Raw genomic sequence first — 16,881 nt, forward strand, 5'->3', positions numbered from 1 at the left:
ATATTATATGTGTTGCGCTCTTTAACATTATATTCTTACATCTTTAAATATAATAAGTTAAAGTATAGCTTATATTTAAACGGCGAGTTAGCTTTATACCTATCATAATCGATTTAGGTGCTCTATTTAATAGTAAGCTCATCGGCGTGGCGATAGAGAAACTAGGTAACTTAGCTTTAGGAAACCTCCTACTTTATAATTATTAACGCGAAATTTTATATTATCTCTTATATAGGTAGTAAGCCTCGCCTTATATATCTTTCTATATATAATATAAGTTTATACTCTTATTATAGGTTAAGTAGTTGTCGCTTGCGCGCCTCGTCGTGCCAGGAGTGTTGTGATCCCTTATGCCTCCGCGATAACGTCGTTCGATTAACTCTGAATTTTTTCGCGACTTGTTAGTACGAAAGTTTATCACTAGACTCTTGCGAATCTAAATATTTAATCGCTTCTTAAATTAGGTCCATGGTGGTGGAGTTATGACGCGTTGAAGATGGGACGACACACGATGATGCGCGGTACGCGTGGCTCGTTGGCTGACTTGGCTCGTTGGGTGCGCACAGACGTTACTTAGCGTAGCTGAGTCATTACAGCCCCTCCCAACGATCTTGGTCGCATCAATTCAACGGTCGTAGAAACATTCCTAATACTGAGATTGATATCGTGGAGTACCAGATGCGTTGTCGGCAACAATCGCAGTAGCGTCCCACAATACCCTTAGCCGCCACAGACGCTTTCATCGGCGCAATGTAGGCCGCCCCACCATTCTCCAGAGCAGTCAGTCATACGAAGATCTGCGCCCTTGACTCAGTCTCTCCGGTAGTATTTGAACCCAAATACTTGCTTGTATCTCATCTTTTTAGTAACGTGCCAAACACTTTCTTGAGATAATATGTCTGACTCCACGGACGACGAGCGCCTTGGGCGAGTAGTGCCAGCATCACCTGCTACGCCCCCCAGCAACGACATTAAGCTCGTTGGCCAGTACGCAACCATTGTTCCCGTACATCCAGACCATGCGACAGACTTGTACGAGCTCATCAAAGGAGACACCAACGCATCGCTGTTCGACTTCATCTTCGACAAGCATCCCAAGTCCGTTGAAGAACTCCGGACTAGCCTCGCAGTAAAAGCAGCAACAACGCATCCCTGGACCTACACCATCCTTCGGAACAACCCCCAAGACGGAAAATGCAAGCCAGTAGGAATGGTGGATCTGATGCGGATGGATCTTCCAAACCGCGTCATTGAGGTGGGTAACACACAATACACGCCCGCATTGCAGCGCACATGCGCCGCTACGGAGACCATGTATCTCCTCGCCAAGTATGTTTTTGAAACTCTTGGGTTCAGAAGATATGAGTGGAAGTGTAATAGCCTCAATCACCCGTCGCGCCGAGCTGCAGAACGATTGGGGTTCAAGTACGAGGGTACTTTCAGGCAGCACATGATTGTCAGGGGACGCAATCGCGATACCAATTGGTATTCTATCCTAGACTCAGAGTGGGATCATGTCAAGAGCGCTATGGAGAAATGGTTACATGCGGATAACTTTGACAAGGACGGGAGACAGAAGAAGACGTTGCAGCAGTTGAGGGAATCGTAATGAAACAGTTCGTATCATGTATCGTATATCTAAATCCTCCACAACACTCTCCTACAACAGGACAACCTACAGGCGACATTTCCCTTTCTGTTGAGCCCATCTATTGCCTTGTTCTGCATCAGTGTTCTGTACCTGAGGCCTTTCCTAAAGAGACAAGTCCAGCCGAACCGCCTGCATCTGGAATTCTGCATAGGCCGTGGCACTGCATAGCTTGCTCAAGCCTATCAATATACTCGGAGAAACTATCCCATAGGTGGGTCAAGCCGGATACTGACGGCAATGACTCACTGTCGCATCCCAATGGTCCACAAACTCAATGGCCATTGCGCCATCTTTCAGGCAACAGTAAGATCTAGACATCTCAATGGCCAGTTTGAAAGCAATAAGAGACCGCTGATATTAGTAACTACAGGTATTGGGTCGAACGACATGTCAAAAGCCACAGCCCAACCACCTCCCAAACCCTGCACAAAGTTCACTGCAAGCTTCCCAGCAACCACTCAGCCCACCATGCCGTCCCAACCCTCGAACACCCAAGCACAACGCCTCCGAGCCCTCCACACACCAGGCAAACCCCTCGTCCTAACAAACATCTGGGACGCCATAAGCGCATCTGCCGTCGCCGCTCTCCCCGGCACAAAAGCACTCGCAACAGCCAGTGCCGCCATCGCCGCCGCGTCTGGCCTTTCCGACGACGACCTGACGCTCGATGTCAACTTGCGTGCTGTAGAGTCGATTGCCAGAGTAGCAGCTGCACACGACCTCCCGCTGACTGTGGATTTGCAAGACGGGTTTGGGGATGAGCTGGAGGAGGGTGTGAGACGCGTTATCGAGTTGGGTGCGGTGGGTATCAATCTTGAGGACTATGGGCGGGAGATTGGTGGGCTGTATGGTGTTGAGGAACAGTGTAGACGGATACGCTGCGCGGTGGTGGTTGCTAGGGATAGTGGTGTGCCAGATTTCGTTATTAATGCGCGTACAGATGCGTTGTTTGCGGGTTCTGGTATTGACGATGTTATTAAGCGTGGACAGGCATATTTGGATGCTGGCGCCAGTAATGTTTTCGTTTGGGGTGGGCCGAGCAGGAAGGGGTGGGGCAGGGATGAAGTCGGAAAAGTATGTCGGGCTTTTGATGGAAGGTTGAATGTTATTCTGGACATGACGAGTGGGAATGGTTTGGCCATCAAAGAGTTGGAAGATATCGGTGTTGCGAGGATCAGCGTTGGTCCCCAGTTGATGCGTCGAACGGCAGCGATGTTGGCGGATGAGGCTCAGAAGATACTTGATGGGAAGTCTAGCGCGGCTGAGTCGTGACGGTAGTATCGGCATATCATTGTAGTTTAGCTTTTTCTGTTGCACAGTCAGACATCTACGAGAAAACGTTGTGGACCATTGAAAGCGTGTTCCCGACTGTCAGTCTCTGCCCATCATTTCAACCACGAACGTATACTGCTTCATCAAGTCCCATGAAACAAGTCCTGAACCGCCACCAATCACCACCATTTCCATCTCACAAATCCGTCTACCCATCTCCACAACCCACCTACATATTCCCTCTCTCCACACCTCCCACACCTCCCCTCCCGGCCAGAACCCCCGTGCACCACCTCACAGCCTCCCTCCACACCTCCTGCATCTCCCCATCATCCACGCTCCGCTCTCCGATGATCGCCGGCAACTCTTTGACCACCACCTCCCTGAAAAACCACCAACTAGGCAAGAAATTCAACTTTGCCAACGCAGCTAATTTGAGCGGCGAGAACATGGCACTGTACTGACAGGCGCGGGCTAGCATGGGGCCTTGATCAAAGGCAGATTGCCACATTGCGTGTGCGATGTCGTCGATGTTGGCGGAGATGATGTAGGCATCGGGATGAGGTATGAGCCAGGTGTGGAGGGTGAGGATGTGGTGGAGGAACATGGTTGTTTGAGGTATGGACGTGGCAGAGGGCGGTTGGGATGGGGTCGTTGTTGTGGGTTCTTGAGCAAGACCGACATCGGGTTTGAGCGAGGGGATCTTCGGTTTCTTTGACTGCGAGCTGGATTGTAGGCCTGGGTGAGTGGTGTCTTGGTCTGCTCCCTCGGCTTTGATCTGGTGGTATACTGTTGCCGACGTGTGTTCCTGTAATGAGGTCAGTCCTGTATCTAAACATATGCTGAACCTGGTCTTACCTCGTCTTCGACCTTCCGCTTATTGCCTGCCAGGATAGGACCTTTTGCAGCAGCACTCTCACGCCGCTGCTGGCTGACGAATGTGGGCAGAGTTTGAGGATCCGAGTTCTTACGCTCTTGCTGTGCTTTCGCAGGGCCCTTTGAGCTGGGCGACAAGGTGACAGGACCCTACTCGTGTCAGCACATCGTTGCTTGCTCCTTAGCGTCAGGAAGCTAGACTCACCTTCCTCGCTGTGGGGGTATGCAGGCTAGGAGCTGGAGTGGTATCTGCCATTTTGTTAATATGAACGGTCTTTGGGTTAGATCGCGACGGAGTCAGCCAGGAAGTAGAAGAGGTTGGCGACAAGAGGTATAGAAGACGAAAGAGATTGGTGTTTGTGAGAAGCGGTTTGAGTCAAAGACACGAGGTGAAATAGTGCAGTATCAAACGCGGAAACACAGAGTGAATGTGAGTATGAGCGCCGAGTGAGGTAAAGCATTGCAGAATCTTTCGACTGGCGAATTAGGTTGCTCTGTGGGAGGTGGTCTTGTCGTCGTAATAGTCTTAAGAAAAATCTCAGTCGTTTGCTCCACGTTGTTTCTAGTGGCTGTATGTGGATCGAAATAAGATTAAGGCAATGGTTGATTGACGCAGAGAGAGAGGACGCGGGTCAAATGCCGAAAAAGACGGTGGGGTGAAAGGAGGCAAAAGTCTACTTGGTGGGATGTCAGCGCAAAGAATGTTCGTCAGCGTATGAAGTAAGAGATGAGGAGTGTAAAGACACCGAATAGACCGAATGAGCCATTGGAACCAGGACCCGAGACCCTATCCGACGCTGCAAACTATCAAAGTATCTTCAGCCAGAGTAGACCCATTTTTACCCCCAAGACTGTGCCATGCAAGCCGTTATGGTATATTATATCGCCCCAATTAACGCCGCTCATTCATCTGCATGTGCAAAAGCTTCCCAAGAACAACTTCAACACTACGCCCGTCCCCTTGCCCGTGTCGCGCGTCCTTTGGGTTTCGCTTTCCCTTTCGCTTTCTTTAGCTTAGGCACCTCCTCTTCCTCCTCGTCATCCTCAGAATCCCCAATATCCTCCTCGTCGAGATCCATCTCCTCCTCTTCACTCTCCTCCTTGGCCTTCTTCTTCGAGCTCGCGCTCTTCTTCTGCTTCTTGCGATTAGCTTCAAACGCCTCTTCTGACGGCTCATCCATGGGCGTCGAGCGCTTTGAGCCTCGTGACTTGGGCGCGTACTTTGCCTCTAGCGAATCGAAAAAGTTGCCCGCTCTTGCCTTTTGTCGTCCCTGTATCAGAGCCGCTAGACTTGCCATGTCGTCTGTGCCACTTTTCTTGGCCTTTGGCTTGGCCTTGGTCTTGCCGTTTGTGGCTCCTGACGCTTCTTTCCGGGCCTGTTTCTTGTCAAAGTCTTCGCGCCGCTTCTTCTCCGCGTCCTTTGCTTTCCGGCGGGTATCGTCTGTCTCGGCTTCGTACGCAGGGTACGACGTGACGTTTCCTTTTTCAATTTCCTCGTCTAGGATCTGCCTGAAGCGGTCGTCGTCCTCGAGGATGTCGGACAGCATGACGAGGTCGTAGACCTTGTTCAGGTTGCCCTTGACCTTCTTGAATGCCTTGAGCAGATCGCGGCGCTCCTCGTCACTGCCCTTGTATTCGTTGGCGACATTGTTGATGGCCTCCTCGTTGACGACATTCTCAAACTGCTCGCGGTAGAACTTGAGCCAGTTGAAGTCATCGTCGTCCTCCATTGTCTCAGCTGTGCTGCCCGTGAGGTCATAGCGCTTGCGTCGGCGATCGTCCGAGAGTACGGCATATGCGAATGCGACTTCTTGAAAGGCCTTGTTGGCGGCTTCCTTCTCGTCGGGTGCTGCCTTGTCTGGGAAGAGTTCAGCGATGCCATGCTGGCCTGTCATGTGAGAGAACTAACCTGGGTGGCATTTGAGCGCCATTTTGCGATATGCCTTCCTCACCTCGTCGGCGGTAGCTTCTACTTCGAGTCCCAGCACCTCATACGGGTCGATTGTTGGCGGGCCCTCTTCTTCATCCATGTCGTTCTCGCCTTCGCTCTCGTCGTTGTTTACATAGTCGTCCTCTACTTCGTCCTCGGGCGTCTGCTCTTTCTTCTGTCTTCGTGCCATGTTGTTGAGTTATGATATGGAAGTAAAGTTGATGTGGAAAGGTTGACGCCTGAGTGAGAACGCGACGCGACCAACACGAATCCGGACTTAACACGGAGCTAACGCGCAGACCCACTTTTCCCCGTTACTTTTGGCCAGTGCGCCAATTACATCACCTTCACCTCCTTCACCCCTCAAAATGCAAGCCCAATTCGACTACGACACAGGTCCCGTGCGTACCTGGGACGGCCCGGTGCCGCCAGCCCAAAGCCCGGATCCCAACGACCATGTACAATATATGCGACTGGCCCTAGACCAGGCCCAGGAATCACCACCAAAACCGTCAAACTTCCGTGTTGGCGCCCTGTTAGTCGATGCAGATACCGGGACCATCCTTTCCCGCGGCTACACTCTAGAGTGCGAAGGAAACACGCACGCAGAGCAATGTTGTCTCTTGAAGCTCGCTCAAGCACATGGTCTGCCTGAAGAGCGAGTCGGCGAGGCTTTACCGCCAAACACTGTCATCTACACTACTATGGAGCCTTGTAATCTTCGTCTAAGTGGAAATCTACCGTGCGCAGATCGTATTATCCGCACGAGAGGGGCAGATGGAGAGCAAAAGATCAAAAAGGTGTATCTTGGGGTCAAGGAGCCGGAGAAGTTTGTGGGCGAGAACGAGGGGCGGAAGAAGCTGGAGGAGCATGGCATTGAGTGCATTCATGTACCCGGGCTGGAAGAGAGGATATTGAGTGTTGCTACTGCTGGTCATGAGCAGTAAGTGTGCCTAATTTAGGAATGGTATTAAAGATAAAGACGTAGATCCTCATCATCGAAAGAGGTACGAACAATGCACATATTATGCACAGTTGATTCTCAACTGCTCCTTTGCCTCTCCCTCTGGATCTCCTACTCCTATGCTCTCAAGTTCTCCAACTCCACATCTTCCGCTCGCGCCTGTTGCCGTCTATCCTTCGGTTTCCCTCTCCCGGTGCTTCTCATCTTCAACCCCATCTCGTATTTGAATCGCTTCCACCTAGTCTTGCGGATCTCTGATGGTCTGATGCCGCCTGATATCCGGGCTTGCGCCTTCTTGGATGGCGCTGGTTGCGTTGTCTCGACAGATGATTTCTGCGCTGCCTCCATTGTCTGTTGATCCGCTGCATCGTATTCGATAGCCATGGGGCTGACAGCCAGCAGTGAGATGAATAGGGATGCGAAGCGACTTTGTTGCTTTGTAGCTGTTACTGAAGTCGAAGGACCTGGTGGTGTTCGCTTGTTTGAGGTTGCTGGTCTCGTCTTGGACGTGGTGTGGTGCTTCGACTTCGGTTCACTCCATGTTCGCGACTTGAACACCACGCCGACTTTCGATGCGCTTGTTTTGCGTTTGTGTAGTGGTGTATGTGTTAAGACGCGCTGGTCTCTAGATTTGACGGATGGCGACGAGCTGCTGGCCATTTCTGATGTCCGTTTGGATACTGGATGTAGGAATGATGGACAGACAGATTTGATAGTAGGAATAGCGATTGAGAGCGATACTTGAGCTGATGAGTCTAGAAACGCGCCCTAAGAATGTGCACAAACACCAACAAGCTGTAGCTTCATCGCCGACTCCACGCGCCAGGCCGTTGTCCTGCTTCATAAACCTTTCCAACCAGACAGCATCCTTCGGTTAGCATGCTACCAGGCGTCCAACCAAACAGTAACGAAATGAGAATTTCCTTCTTTGGTGGCTTGGGGCTGAACATCCCTGTCCAAAAGGATCCGCCTAGTCGTAAGCAAGACAGAGCTAAAGTGTAGAAACGGGCGAAGTTTAGCCCATTCTATGCTCTAAAGGAGCTGCTTCGTCTAAGAAGCGTCTTGTGTGATGGCCAAGCGACGTTGGCTGGCTGGTCGCGACGCCTCAGGTCATGATTGAGAGCGCCAAAATAGATCTTGGCTTCAGCTGTGCCACGCAATTTGTGCCCCATAGCTAGCCCTACCGTTAGGAAAGCTGAACGGAGCTTTCGAAGAAGTGCATAACCTGCGACTGCGATGCGAAAAGTATCGTGCTGTAGACGCCAAGGAAACGCGATGGATGAGAGGAAGGTGCACGTCCAGGCAGGACAGTCAGTGACGGCGCATGTAGCTAGGACATAGCTATTTAAGAACGCAAAGCGCTGCAATGATCGAAGACTGGACAGAGAAGAGTTGATAAGATACGATCTCAGAATTCAACGTTAACGGTAACCGGCACTCGGGACAACCCATCCCCTACCCCGCTAAAACCCGCGTACCTCAACCCCCGACCCGAAACGATCGCCTGGCGCAAATCGCATCTAGTAAACGATGGCGTCATGACTTGATCGCATCGAACAAATGCCATCGCTAGCATCGATCAACACCCAAATTGCGTAACCCAGATCACATTAGACCCCTATGCAACCCTCTGTCTCATGATGACGCAGTACCAAAAACATGTGGTTGGCCAAAAGCAGATAATAAGAAAAAGCCTCAGGTGCAGTACATAGTCTGAATACATACCTATAATAACCGTTCCATCCAACTTGATCAAGACCCCTTACAATGCTATCTTACATCCGCCCATTCGCAATACAAACCACACATCAAACCCTGCGAACCATTTCCAAACCAACCTTCACTGTATCCAGCATATCAAAAATCTCATCCGCAAAAATGTCCACCGGAACCCTCAACATCGAAACCAAAGACGTCCAAACCGCCCCCGGCGTCAAGCTCTCAGAGGAACAAAATAAAATCGTGGGCTCCGTCCTCGACCTCTTCGCCGGCCGCCCGTCGCTACCCAAACTGCGCCTCTGGCGCGACGATGCCACCTTCACAGACAACATCACCATTGCCGAGGGCCGCAACAAGTACTCCGCACAGTGGTACGGACTGCAGTCCGCGTTCTCGGAGATTGAGCGGCTCCACCACCAGGTCAAGGATGCAGGGAACCCTATTCTGATGGACTTGAAGACAAGATATGTTATCAAGGGATTGGGGAAGGAGCAGTTGATCGAGAGTGAGGTGGCTATTCACCTGGATGGAGAGGGTAAGATTGCAAAGGTTGAGGATAAGTGGAATGGGAAGTTGCCGGAAGGCAGTATTGCTAATGTGAGTTACTCCTATACGGAATTGTCAATGAGATGGTCTGTGCTAACGTTTTGTACAGGCTTTCCGACACTTGAATGCTGTCACTGTACCCATGTTTGTTGGTGTACCGAAGAATGATGAAGAGGATAGGCAGAGGGGAAACCAGTAGTTGTGCCCTCGTGTAAATCGAGTAGTCTAGCGCCAAGTACGTAAACGTACCGCGTAAACTCGTAATTCGTAAATTCATTACAACAGGTATCATGTCTTTTATCGTGCCGTGTACATTTTTGCTCTCCTCATGCGCCAGGGAACATCCTGCCTAGGGCTAGGTGTAGGAACAGTCCAACGACGCCAGCGCCTACACCCAGCACTTTCAGACTGGGTGCTCCCGCAACGATCAATATTGTGCCGCATCCTCCTTGCTCCGCTCTCGGTAGATCAGGCCCATCCATTGTGATCGTAGCGCAGAAGCCGCCTTGTACTGTAGCGGGGTTGTGGTATACGGTCGTTTGGGGAGGTGGTGGGGCGTACACGACTGCCGTTTGCTGCTGGGGGTACACAGTCACGGTCGTGACCTGTGCGACGTTTACCGCGCCTCCACATTGGTTTCCGCTTGGACAGCAGCCGATGAGTCCGTTGGAATTGCCTGGGACGGCGCATTCGTAACCTGACGGACAGCACCTGAATCTGATCAGCAGGAGCTATGCCACCTTTACGCATTCCTACTCACCAACTGGGCTGGTTGACATTGCTGCAGCTTACTGACGCGGATGAAGGACACCAGTTTGCGTCTTGCGCTACGACTGACTGGCCATCTGGGTTTACGATATACACGGCGCCGGAGAATGGCGCGTTGTTTGAGATTTGCTGTGGTATAGCTTCAGGCTTTGCGATCGGTTCGGCGACACACAATGTCAACGTCGCGACGAGCAGGCTCCATGGCGCAAAGGATATCATAGTGCTAGTAGTCGCAGAGACTGGCGGCGAGAGCTATCGAGCGCGACAAAGGTCTTCCGCGACGAACAACAGAGAGCAGTAGAATATGCTGTTGGGTTAGTATTGCAACGAAAAGGCACAGCCCCCCAAAAAGACGCAAGATCAAAATCAGCAGTCAGTCGGGCGCATACCGGGCTGTTACCCTGCCCTTAAGACTGACCGGATTGCCTTGGAAGCTCCCTCGTGAGAGCTGGGATAGCTCCACAAGCTTGCTGCATCTTGGGCTAGCTCGTCATGGACAGCTTCATGCCGGCCTAGTGGGAAAGCGCATCATTGGTAGCCTCGACGGCACCGACGTCTAGTTCACGGTAAAGTGGTCCGACTTAGCTGCTTTTTGCACAGGCTCGTAATCGGGCATGATGGCAAAACGGCGGTGTTGAGGTGTGATGGGGCTGCGGTGGCTGGGTGGACCTTGTGAGGCATGCTAAGATGCTTGCTGCCCATCTTCCGATCGTGTTTGCTGGCAGCAGATAGCAGGGGCAAGTCACTGGGCGTCAGCAGTGCACAGCGAAAGCCTTGATTGCTTCCCTGCAATTATACAAGCCGCAATTCTTGGGAGCGGCTGCATCGGATGGCATCGCGTATTGAGGTGCATGAGGATGGCTGACGCACAAGCGCCGATCTTCCGATGGACTCAAAAGGCTTAGTCAGCGGGAAGCTCGCGGGCACGTGATCACGCAGAGCGGTGGCGATGTGTCGCGTCGCGTTCCTTGTGCTTTCATCCCACCTCGTGCATTGGTTACACAATATGACATGTCAACGCAGGCATCATCGCGTCATTATCGCTTATACCCCGCATATTGTTTCAAGGCATCGCCTACATACAATACATGGGTGAAGCTCACTGCTGCGGATGTGCACGCTCTTCGTTCTGAGAAGGAGTTTCAAGGTAGTGGTTCTGACAAATGTCATAGCTGTTGCTGACATACCTGAGCAGCGCAGCGTGGCCTGTACTTTCATCTCAACCACCCCATCCGCTATGTCCGCATCGTGGGCGTCGTAGTAGCCATCGACGAGATCAGTCTCAGATATACCGGTCTCACCATCGACGACGGAAGCGGCGCGACCATCGAGCTGAAGATTGTGCGAACACCTCCCGTCGAGCAGAACTCCGCAGACACGTCCTCGGGCACAAAGGTCAGCAATCTGAACATCATCAGCCGCTTGGGCATCTTCGAAGTCGTGGTAGATGGTCAGCCACTAGACATAGGCTCTGTCGTCAAGGCAAAATGCACAATATCAGAGTTCAGGGGCAACAAACAGCTTGAGCTGCAGCGCATCTCAGTCATTGCGACGACTGACGAAGAAGCACGAGCTTGGGCCGAAACCGCCGCGTTCAAGCAGGCGGTCTTGTCGCGGCCATGGCATATCTCGTCAGCTGAGCACAAGAAGATTAAGCAAAAAATAAAGGCCGACGAGAAGAAAGAACGAGAATATGAAAGGCGCAAGGCCGAATACGAGGTCAAGAAGGAGGAGCATAGGCTGGCGAGGGAGGCGTACTATGCGCAAAGAGAGAAGAAGCTTGAGGCGCGACGCCGGAAGGAGGAGGTCATGCTGAACTCTGGTGCTTTGATATGAGATGCAGATTTCTTGTCTGACAAAGCTGCTGTCAGCACACCGACGCTGCTAGAAGGGTGCGGGGTTGTGGTGGCGCAGCACGTCGCTTCAGCCTGATCCAGTGCCTGTCATCTCTCTCATCTTCACACCCTATGCACACTTTCGCTACAGCTCCAAAGAGACTGAAGTTGGCCGCGGCCGCATGGTCTCTACACAGCTTCCACACCAAAGCCATGGACGACGTTACCGTAACCACGCAACACTTCGATAACCACTTACATGGGTCTATCGATCAGGCTCAGAGCTCTTCAACGTCTCGAGACGCACAGCAACCACTGCAGTATGACAGTATATCACAGGGTGGCAGCATTAGAGTTCTCGATCTCGCTCCCGGCACCTGGGACGAGCCTGTCAGTTGTTACCTGAGGACAGTTCATTTGGACGACGACAACCCCCACTACGAAGCAATCTCATACGCCTGGGGCGACCCCAACGACTGGAAACCAGTCACTTGCAACGGATGCGCCGTCACCACAACACGCAGCCTGTTCGAGGCTCTTCAGCGTTTCCGATACGTCGACACTACAAGGACGCTCTGGGCCGATGCACTATGCATTAATCAAGCCGATGACGATGAAAAAACATTACAGGTGCGGCTGATGAGCTTCATTTACACAAAAGCTGATCGGGTACTGGTGTGGCTGCAACACGATGATGACCAAGTAGTCCAAGATTCCCTGAATGCCATATGCCGATTTGTTCGTGAAGAAGATGGCTTTGGTACATTCGGAGGCTTGGATGAACTCCCGCAACCGACGCCCGACATACTGTACCGATGGCGTGATGTAGATGTAACTAGCGTTCGTGAAGTAGACTCATCCGAGGTTGCTGATGTCGTTGTTGAAGCTCTGGAACGCATCTGCAGCTTACCTTGGTTTGGCCGGGGATGGGTAGTCCAGGAGGTGGCATTGAGCACTTCAGCGTCAGTGTTTTGGGGCCACGGCGAAATCGGCTTCGAGTGGCTGGGTATCGCGTGTAACTGTGTCGCTTTGGAATACGCCCACAAGACAGGTTTGGGGACGATCACTTGCCTCTGTCTTTTTCGAGTATGTGGGGAATCACGTCAATCCAACCGCCCACGGCAATCGTTTCTCCGTCTGCTTTTCTTAACCAGAGACTTGGCGTTCAGTGAACCAAAGGACAGAATCTATGGGCTACTAGGGCTGGAGACACTTGAGTGCGACCTTGCAAATCGTCAGCCTTTTATTGACCCCGACTATGATACTACAACTATGGAATGCTATCGCAGAGTGGCAGCGAAACTTCTCTCCAAGCATCACGACTTTAGGGTCTTGTCCTGGATTCGCTACGGTTCTCAGTCATCTATAGACTGGCCATCGTGGGTGCCAGATTGGAAAGAAGGTAATTTTAATGCGTTTACAGACTTTTCAGATGAGAACAATCAACAAAAAGATACCTCAGGTCTTATTCAATTATCGGAAACGATCTCGGGCAGAACTCGGTGCATCGAAATCTCAGGTTTCAGGGTTGACACAATCAACTGGGAAAACAAAGAATTTGCAGCCCTACCACACTATGAGCACGATTTATCTCGATTCGCAGAAAGACTGCAAGTCTTGCTCCGTAATTTGGAGTACATATACAGCCAACAATGTCTTGCCTGTACGTTTGGCAACTGGCGCAAGGATCAGCCGCTAGACTCTGTTCGTATTAAGAACCTTCGAAGAGACTATAATGCATTCATGGAGAGGGATTTTGTCCAAGATATCTATTCGGACAGAGTAGCAATATCATCGTATGTACCGCAGATGGATTCTATGGATTCCTTTGTACCGAATGCGGATCAGTTCGCTTTCAAGAGCTGTAATCAGAATGATGGTCGCTCTCTCTTCATCACTAGCACAGAAATGTTAGGCCTTGGTCCTCGAGATGCGATCCCAGGCGACGTCGTAGTCGTGCTGCACGGCAGCACAATACCTTTCGTCCTCAGACCTGCGAACAACGGCCTCTGGACGCTTGTAGGCGAATGCTACGTCTACGAAGTCAACGAAGGTCGTGCTCACCGAGAATGGAAAGAGAGAGGCAGCGTGTCTGAGAAGTTCACTATCTGCTGAACTCGCCAACACAACAGGTGCCGGGCGATCGCCTGGCTTTTCAATGACACCCTCGAACTTGGCTACTCACGTATGCGTCAAGAGCTCAAGGCGACACCTTGCAATAGATATTTCGTCCGCCGTCCGAACAAGCGCGTTGAGCATGAAGGAGAGAGTGTTTGGGGCTACGGGACACGAAGGAGTTCACGATTTTTGCCACGCACTCTCGAATAGACGCATTAGTAGCGACAAAAGTGATCCACTCCTACATCTCCATACGCTGGGTGAAACTTTACAAACGCTTAGTCCCTTGTTGGACTGTGGTTTAACAGCGTGGTTACCATCCACTTCATCCCATGGTAAAGCAGAGAGAGCCAACAAATCCTTCCAAAATGCAAAATCATCACGTGAGCAAGGGACTCAACGTTTCACCGAAAGCTTATCCGAGAACCGCTTCCCAATCGGCTTTGTTTGCGGTTGTGGTCATATGCTTGTGTGCGATCGAAAAATTGTTAGCCTCTTCGCTGCCTGCTCCACGACTGTTTAGGTCTGTGCGGACTTTCTTATATATATTTCCCACACTCAATCCCTGATTCTTACCCCACATTTAGTGACTACCCGACTACTCGAGTCCATTACATTGTGACTGAATTTCACGCTACACCTGTGTCTGCGTATATACTCGATACTATTTCTGTCGCCTCTTTAAAAATCTCCTCTTCGATTCTACTACCTGACAACGAAGCCGGAACACAACACCTTGCTCCACAAGAGGTCTTACTGGTCGCGCTCATCTTCACAGTTCACTCGCAACGATGCCTGAATTGCAAACACGAATCAAGGACCTAGCTCGATTCGGCGAACCGAGTCGCTGGTTCACTGTCAAGATGTATCCACCCCCAGATGACAAGCTGGGCACTACCCATCGCGAGTATCGTTATACCTTCAAAGGACCACCACGACAAATGGACGACCCGCTCATCCGCATGATTATCCGAACAATCCGCAAGCTAAGCAAAGACCACATGCTTGTCGCTGCAGCAGAAATATGGCCACATAACCTGGACGAGACCCCGCCCATCTGGCCCGGACGCGCTGGTGGCGCTACGAAACTGTACGCATTTACGCAATTATTCGAAGAGTTTCCTCTGGCTGCGGAGATTTGCGTTGCTCGAGGCACAACCACATTAACAGCCGAAGACATCTTGGTACGCAAGAAGTGGAAGCGTAGAGGAGCTGGTGCGGAGCCTTGGACGCCTCTGAAGACTTGGCTCCTGCAATTCCCACTTCCTGTTCAACTTACCAGCGGCGATGATAGTCGAGGTATACCTCGTATTATACTCTCTCAACAGCGGTGGTGGGCAAGACGGGCAAGCACTTTCGCCTTATGTCATTACCGCTTGAGATCCGCCTTGTCATCTTCCAACATATCCTTGGTGAGAACATGTGTCCTAGTGTCCGTATCGATCCAATGACGCGGCAAGAAAAGGTTACTTTGAGACACCCTGGAGTCGCACTGGCTCAAATAGAAGAGCCGGGTTCTGCTGTTGGTTCAGATCTACCGAACTGCGCAGTCTTGCTCTTGAACAAGAGCTTACACCAAGAAGCCCTTCGTGCAGGGTTTCAAGGCAGTCGGAAGCATTTCTACAGACCAGATGTCCTTCAAGGTGTTATTAGAGCGAGCGCTACGTCTTCGTACAACCAACTCAGCCGCATCTATCTTCATCTGGATATTACCAGATACTTCGAATTTTTCGGCGTTCGATTCAACTTCTCTGCGGTTCCCTCAGTACAGTATTCGCCAATTGGATGTACCGCGAGTCTGTTACAGGGTATCTCAGGACTCAAACACTTCGAGTTATTCTTCACAAGCCCGTACGGTCCCAACCGACGCTCAACTCCCTGGTACAACAGCGGCCATTCCAATACCGTTGAAGTCTACCCGTGTCAAAAGACCACTGTGGACTGGATTCTTACCTTCAGGTTTCCGTACCTCAAAGATATCCCCAACGTTCATCTCATCGGCAGTATCAAGAGCTGTACCAAATTTAGGTGGTACTACATCCTCGGAAAGGAGTATGAGCAACGAAAGCTAGACTACCGCACACATGGATATGACCAAGCAGCAGAGATCGCCGTTCTACTCGAGGGTACAATGGATCAGTAAGTTGACCAGAAATTCCATCCCTCTAGCGCGCCGCAACTGGGATGCATAGAGTCTGCGCTTGCTTTCCGAATCTACTTCGTAATATCTGCTAACTCACGGCACAGTGCACCCCCTTGCTATTGCCCTGCATCATGCGTCAACCAACCACAAGATCTTCACCATTTCGATCACGATGACGTTTACGGTAAGCCGATATATACACCAACACTGGCGGTCGGAGGCACATCCTCGCTGAGGACGTCTGCGCCAGAAGATATGCCAGCTTCGGTCGTCAAGGAAGGCTTCCTCTGGTCTAAAGTGCTTGTGGTAAGCCAATAACATGCCCAGCATGCAAGTGTTTTGTACTCATCTCAATCCAGGGGACATGAATACTTTAACGAGCTCTACGCAATGAGCCTCTCGCAAGCGATATATGACATTGCCGGGATATATTGGAAAGCGGAAAAGCAAGCGGAGGAGGGAGCTACATTCTTCATCGTGGCGAGTTTACCCAGGTTGGCGGATGGCATCGGCACCGCAGTCGTCAACTTATAGCTAGAGTATGACCAAAGGGTTTTGTTGATCTTACGTATATGTTCTACAGCCGTGATTGAAGCGCATGATTAAGAGTTTTGGTTGAAGGAGAGACCACCTGGCCTACGTGATTGTGCTTGCTTTGTAAGTTGATCAACCGCAGTTCCCCAAACCAATGTCGTTTCTTGAACTGCGTGTTTTTGGGTTACATTGAAGAGCAAACAGTGATGCATCTGATCAGCGGCAGCAGACTCTAAGAGATGATCTAACAAGTTCCAAGATTGTCTCGTCAGGCTTTGAAGACTAACGATAGCATACGCTAAGCAAGCAAAGCTGTGAATGACTATTTACAGCAAACACGGGCTTCCTCAAAAGCTACGCACATCATCCAGATCTGACACAAAGCAACCTTGAAAGCTTTCTGTCTTTGAACTATGGGTGACACCAGAGCCGAGTTGCTTACAGCCAAACTGAAGAACGACTTCGGCAACGTACCATTATGGAATGTCTCAACAACACAACAATGCCTTGACGCCCACGATACAC

At 51.0% G+C, this 16,881-nt stretch overlaps 9 protein-coding genes across 9 annotated transcripts; 6 read left to right on the top strand and 3 right to left on the bottom strand.

Moving 5' to 3' along the window:
- Positions 1-645: 645 nt before the first annotated feature.
- On the top strand, positions 646-1,609 carry ACET3X_001997 (uncharacterized protein; the record flags this gene model as incomplete). Its single annotated transcript, XM_069447352.1, has 1 exon — positions 646-1,609. Exon 1 carries the CDS (start codon positions 896-898, stop codon positions 1,607-1,609), a length of 714 nt encoding a protein of 237 aa, XP_069312239.1. The 5' UTR covers positions 646-895.
- Positions 1,610-1,954: 345 nt separating this feature from the next.
- ACET3X_001998 (uncharacterized protein) lies at positions 1,955-3,018 on the top strand. The gene has a single exon (XM_069447353.1). The coding sequence runs from the start codon at positions 2,039-2,041 to the stop codon at positions 2,921-2,923; it is 885 nt and encodes a 294-aa protein (XP_069312240.1). The 5' UTR covers positions 1,955-2,038; the 3' UTR covers positions 2,924-3,018.
- A 303-nt stretch (positions 3,019-3,321) lies between these two features.
- ACET3X_001999 (uncharacterized protein) lies at positions 3,322-4,055 on the bottom strand (the record flags this gene model as incomplete). The annotated part of the gene is made up of 4 exons (XM_069447354.1): positions 3,322-3,338; positions 3,389-3,731; positions 3,782-3,949; positions 4,005-4,055. 4 exons carry the CDS (start codon positions 4,053-4,055, stop codon positions 3,322-3,324), a joined length of 579 nt encoding a protein of 192 aa, XP_069312241.1.
- Positions 4,056-4,746: 691 nt separating this feature from the next.
- Positions 4,747-5,919, bottom strand: ACET3X_002000 (uncharacterized protein; the record flags this gene model as incomplete). Its single annotated transcript, XM_069447355.1, has 2 exons — positions 4,747-5,657; positions 5,709-5,919. The coding sequence occupies 2 exons, from the start codon at positions 5,917-5,919 to the stop codon at positions 4,747-4,749; spliced, it is 1,122 nt and encodes a 373-aa protein (XP_069312242.1).
- A 178-nt stretch (positions 5,920-6,097) lies between these two features.
- Positions 6,098-6,676, top strand: ACET3X_002001 (uncharacterized protein; the record flags this gene model as incomplete). The annotated part of the gene is made up of 1 exon (XM_069447356.1): positions 6,098-6,676. The coding sequence occupies one exon, from the start codon at positions 6,098-6,100 to the stop codon at positions 6,674-6,676; it is 579 nt and encodes a 192-aa protein (XP_069312243.1).
- A 1,895-nt stretch (positions 6,677-8,571) lies between these two features.
- Positions 8,572-9,157, top strand: ACET3X_002002 (uncharacterized protein; the record flags this gene model as incomplete). The annotated part of the gene is made up of 2 exons (XM_069447357.1): positions 8,572-9,009; positions 9,068-9,157. The coding sequence occupies 2 exons, from the start codon at positions 8,572-8,574 to the stop codon at positions 9,155-9,157; spliced, it is 528 nt and encodes a 175-aa protein (XP_069312244.1).
- A 127-nt stretch (positions 9,158-9,284) lies between these two features.
- ACET3X_002003 (uncharacterized protein) lies at positions 9,285-9,945 on the bottom strand (the record flags this gene model as incomplete). Its single annotated transcript, XM_069447358.1, has 2 exons — positions 9,285-9,669; positions 9,719-9,945. 2 exons carry the CDS (start codon positions 9,943-9,945, stop codon positions 9,285-9,287), a joined length of 612 nt encoding a protein of 203 aa, XP_069312245.1.
- A 792-nt stretch (positions 9,946-10,737) lies between these two features.
- On the top strand, positions 10,738-11,562 carry ACET3X_002004 (uncharacterized protein; the record flags this gene model as incomplete). The annotated part of the gene is made up of 2 exons (XM_069447359.1): positions 10,738-10,873; positions 10,922-11,562. The coding sequence occupies 2 exons, from the start codon at positions 10,738-10,740 to the stop codon at positions 11,560-11,562; spliced, it is 777 nt and encodes a 258-aa protein (XP_069312246.1).
- A 2,908-nt stretch (positions 11,563-14,470) lies between these two features.
- On the top strand, positions 14,471-16,190 carry ACET3X_002005 (uncharacterized protein; the record flags this gene model as incomplete). The annotated part of the gene is made up of 4 exons (XM_069447360.1): positions 14,471-14,863; positions 15,487-15,818; positions 15,927-16,128; positions 16,182-16,190. The coding sequence occupies 4 exons, from the start codon at positions 14,471-14,473 to the stop codon at positions 16,188-16,190; spliced, it is 936 nt and encodes a 311-aa protein (XP_069312247.1).
- Positions 16,191-16,881: the final 691 nt, after the last annotated feature.

This window comes from Alternaria dauci, chromosome 1 (genome assembly GCF_042100115.1).
Source record: "Alternaria dauci strain A2016 chromosome 1, whole genome shotgun sequence".
NCBI classification, from domain to species: domain Eukaryota; kingdom Fungi; phylum Ascomycota; class Dothideomycetes; order Pleosporales; family Pleosporaceae; genus Alternaria; species Alternaria dauci.

Excerpts from the sequence above, each read along its gene's own strand:
- ACET3X_001998 (XM_069447353.1), top strand. The coding sequence starts at position 2,039 with ATGTCAAAAGCCACAGCCCAACCACCTCCCAAACCCTGCACAAAGTTC.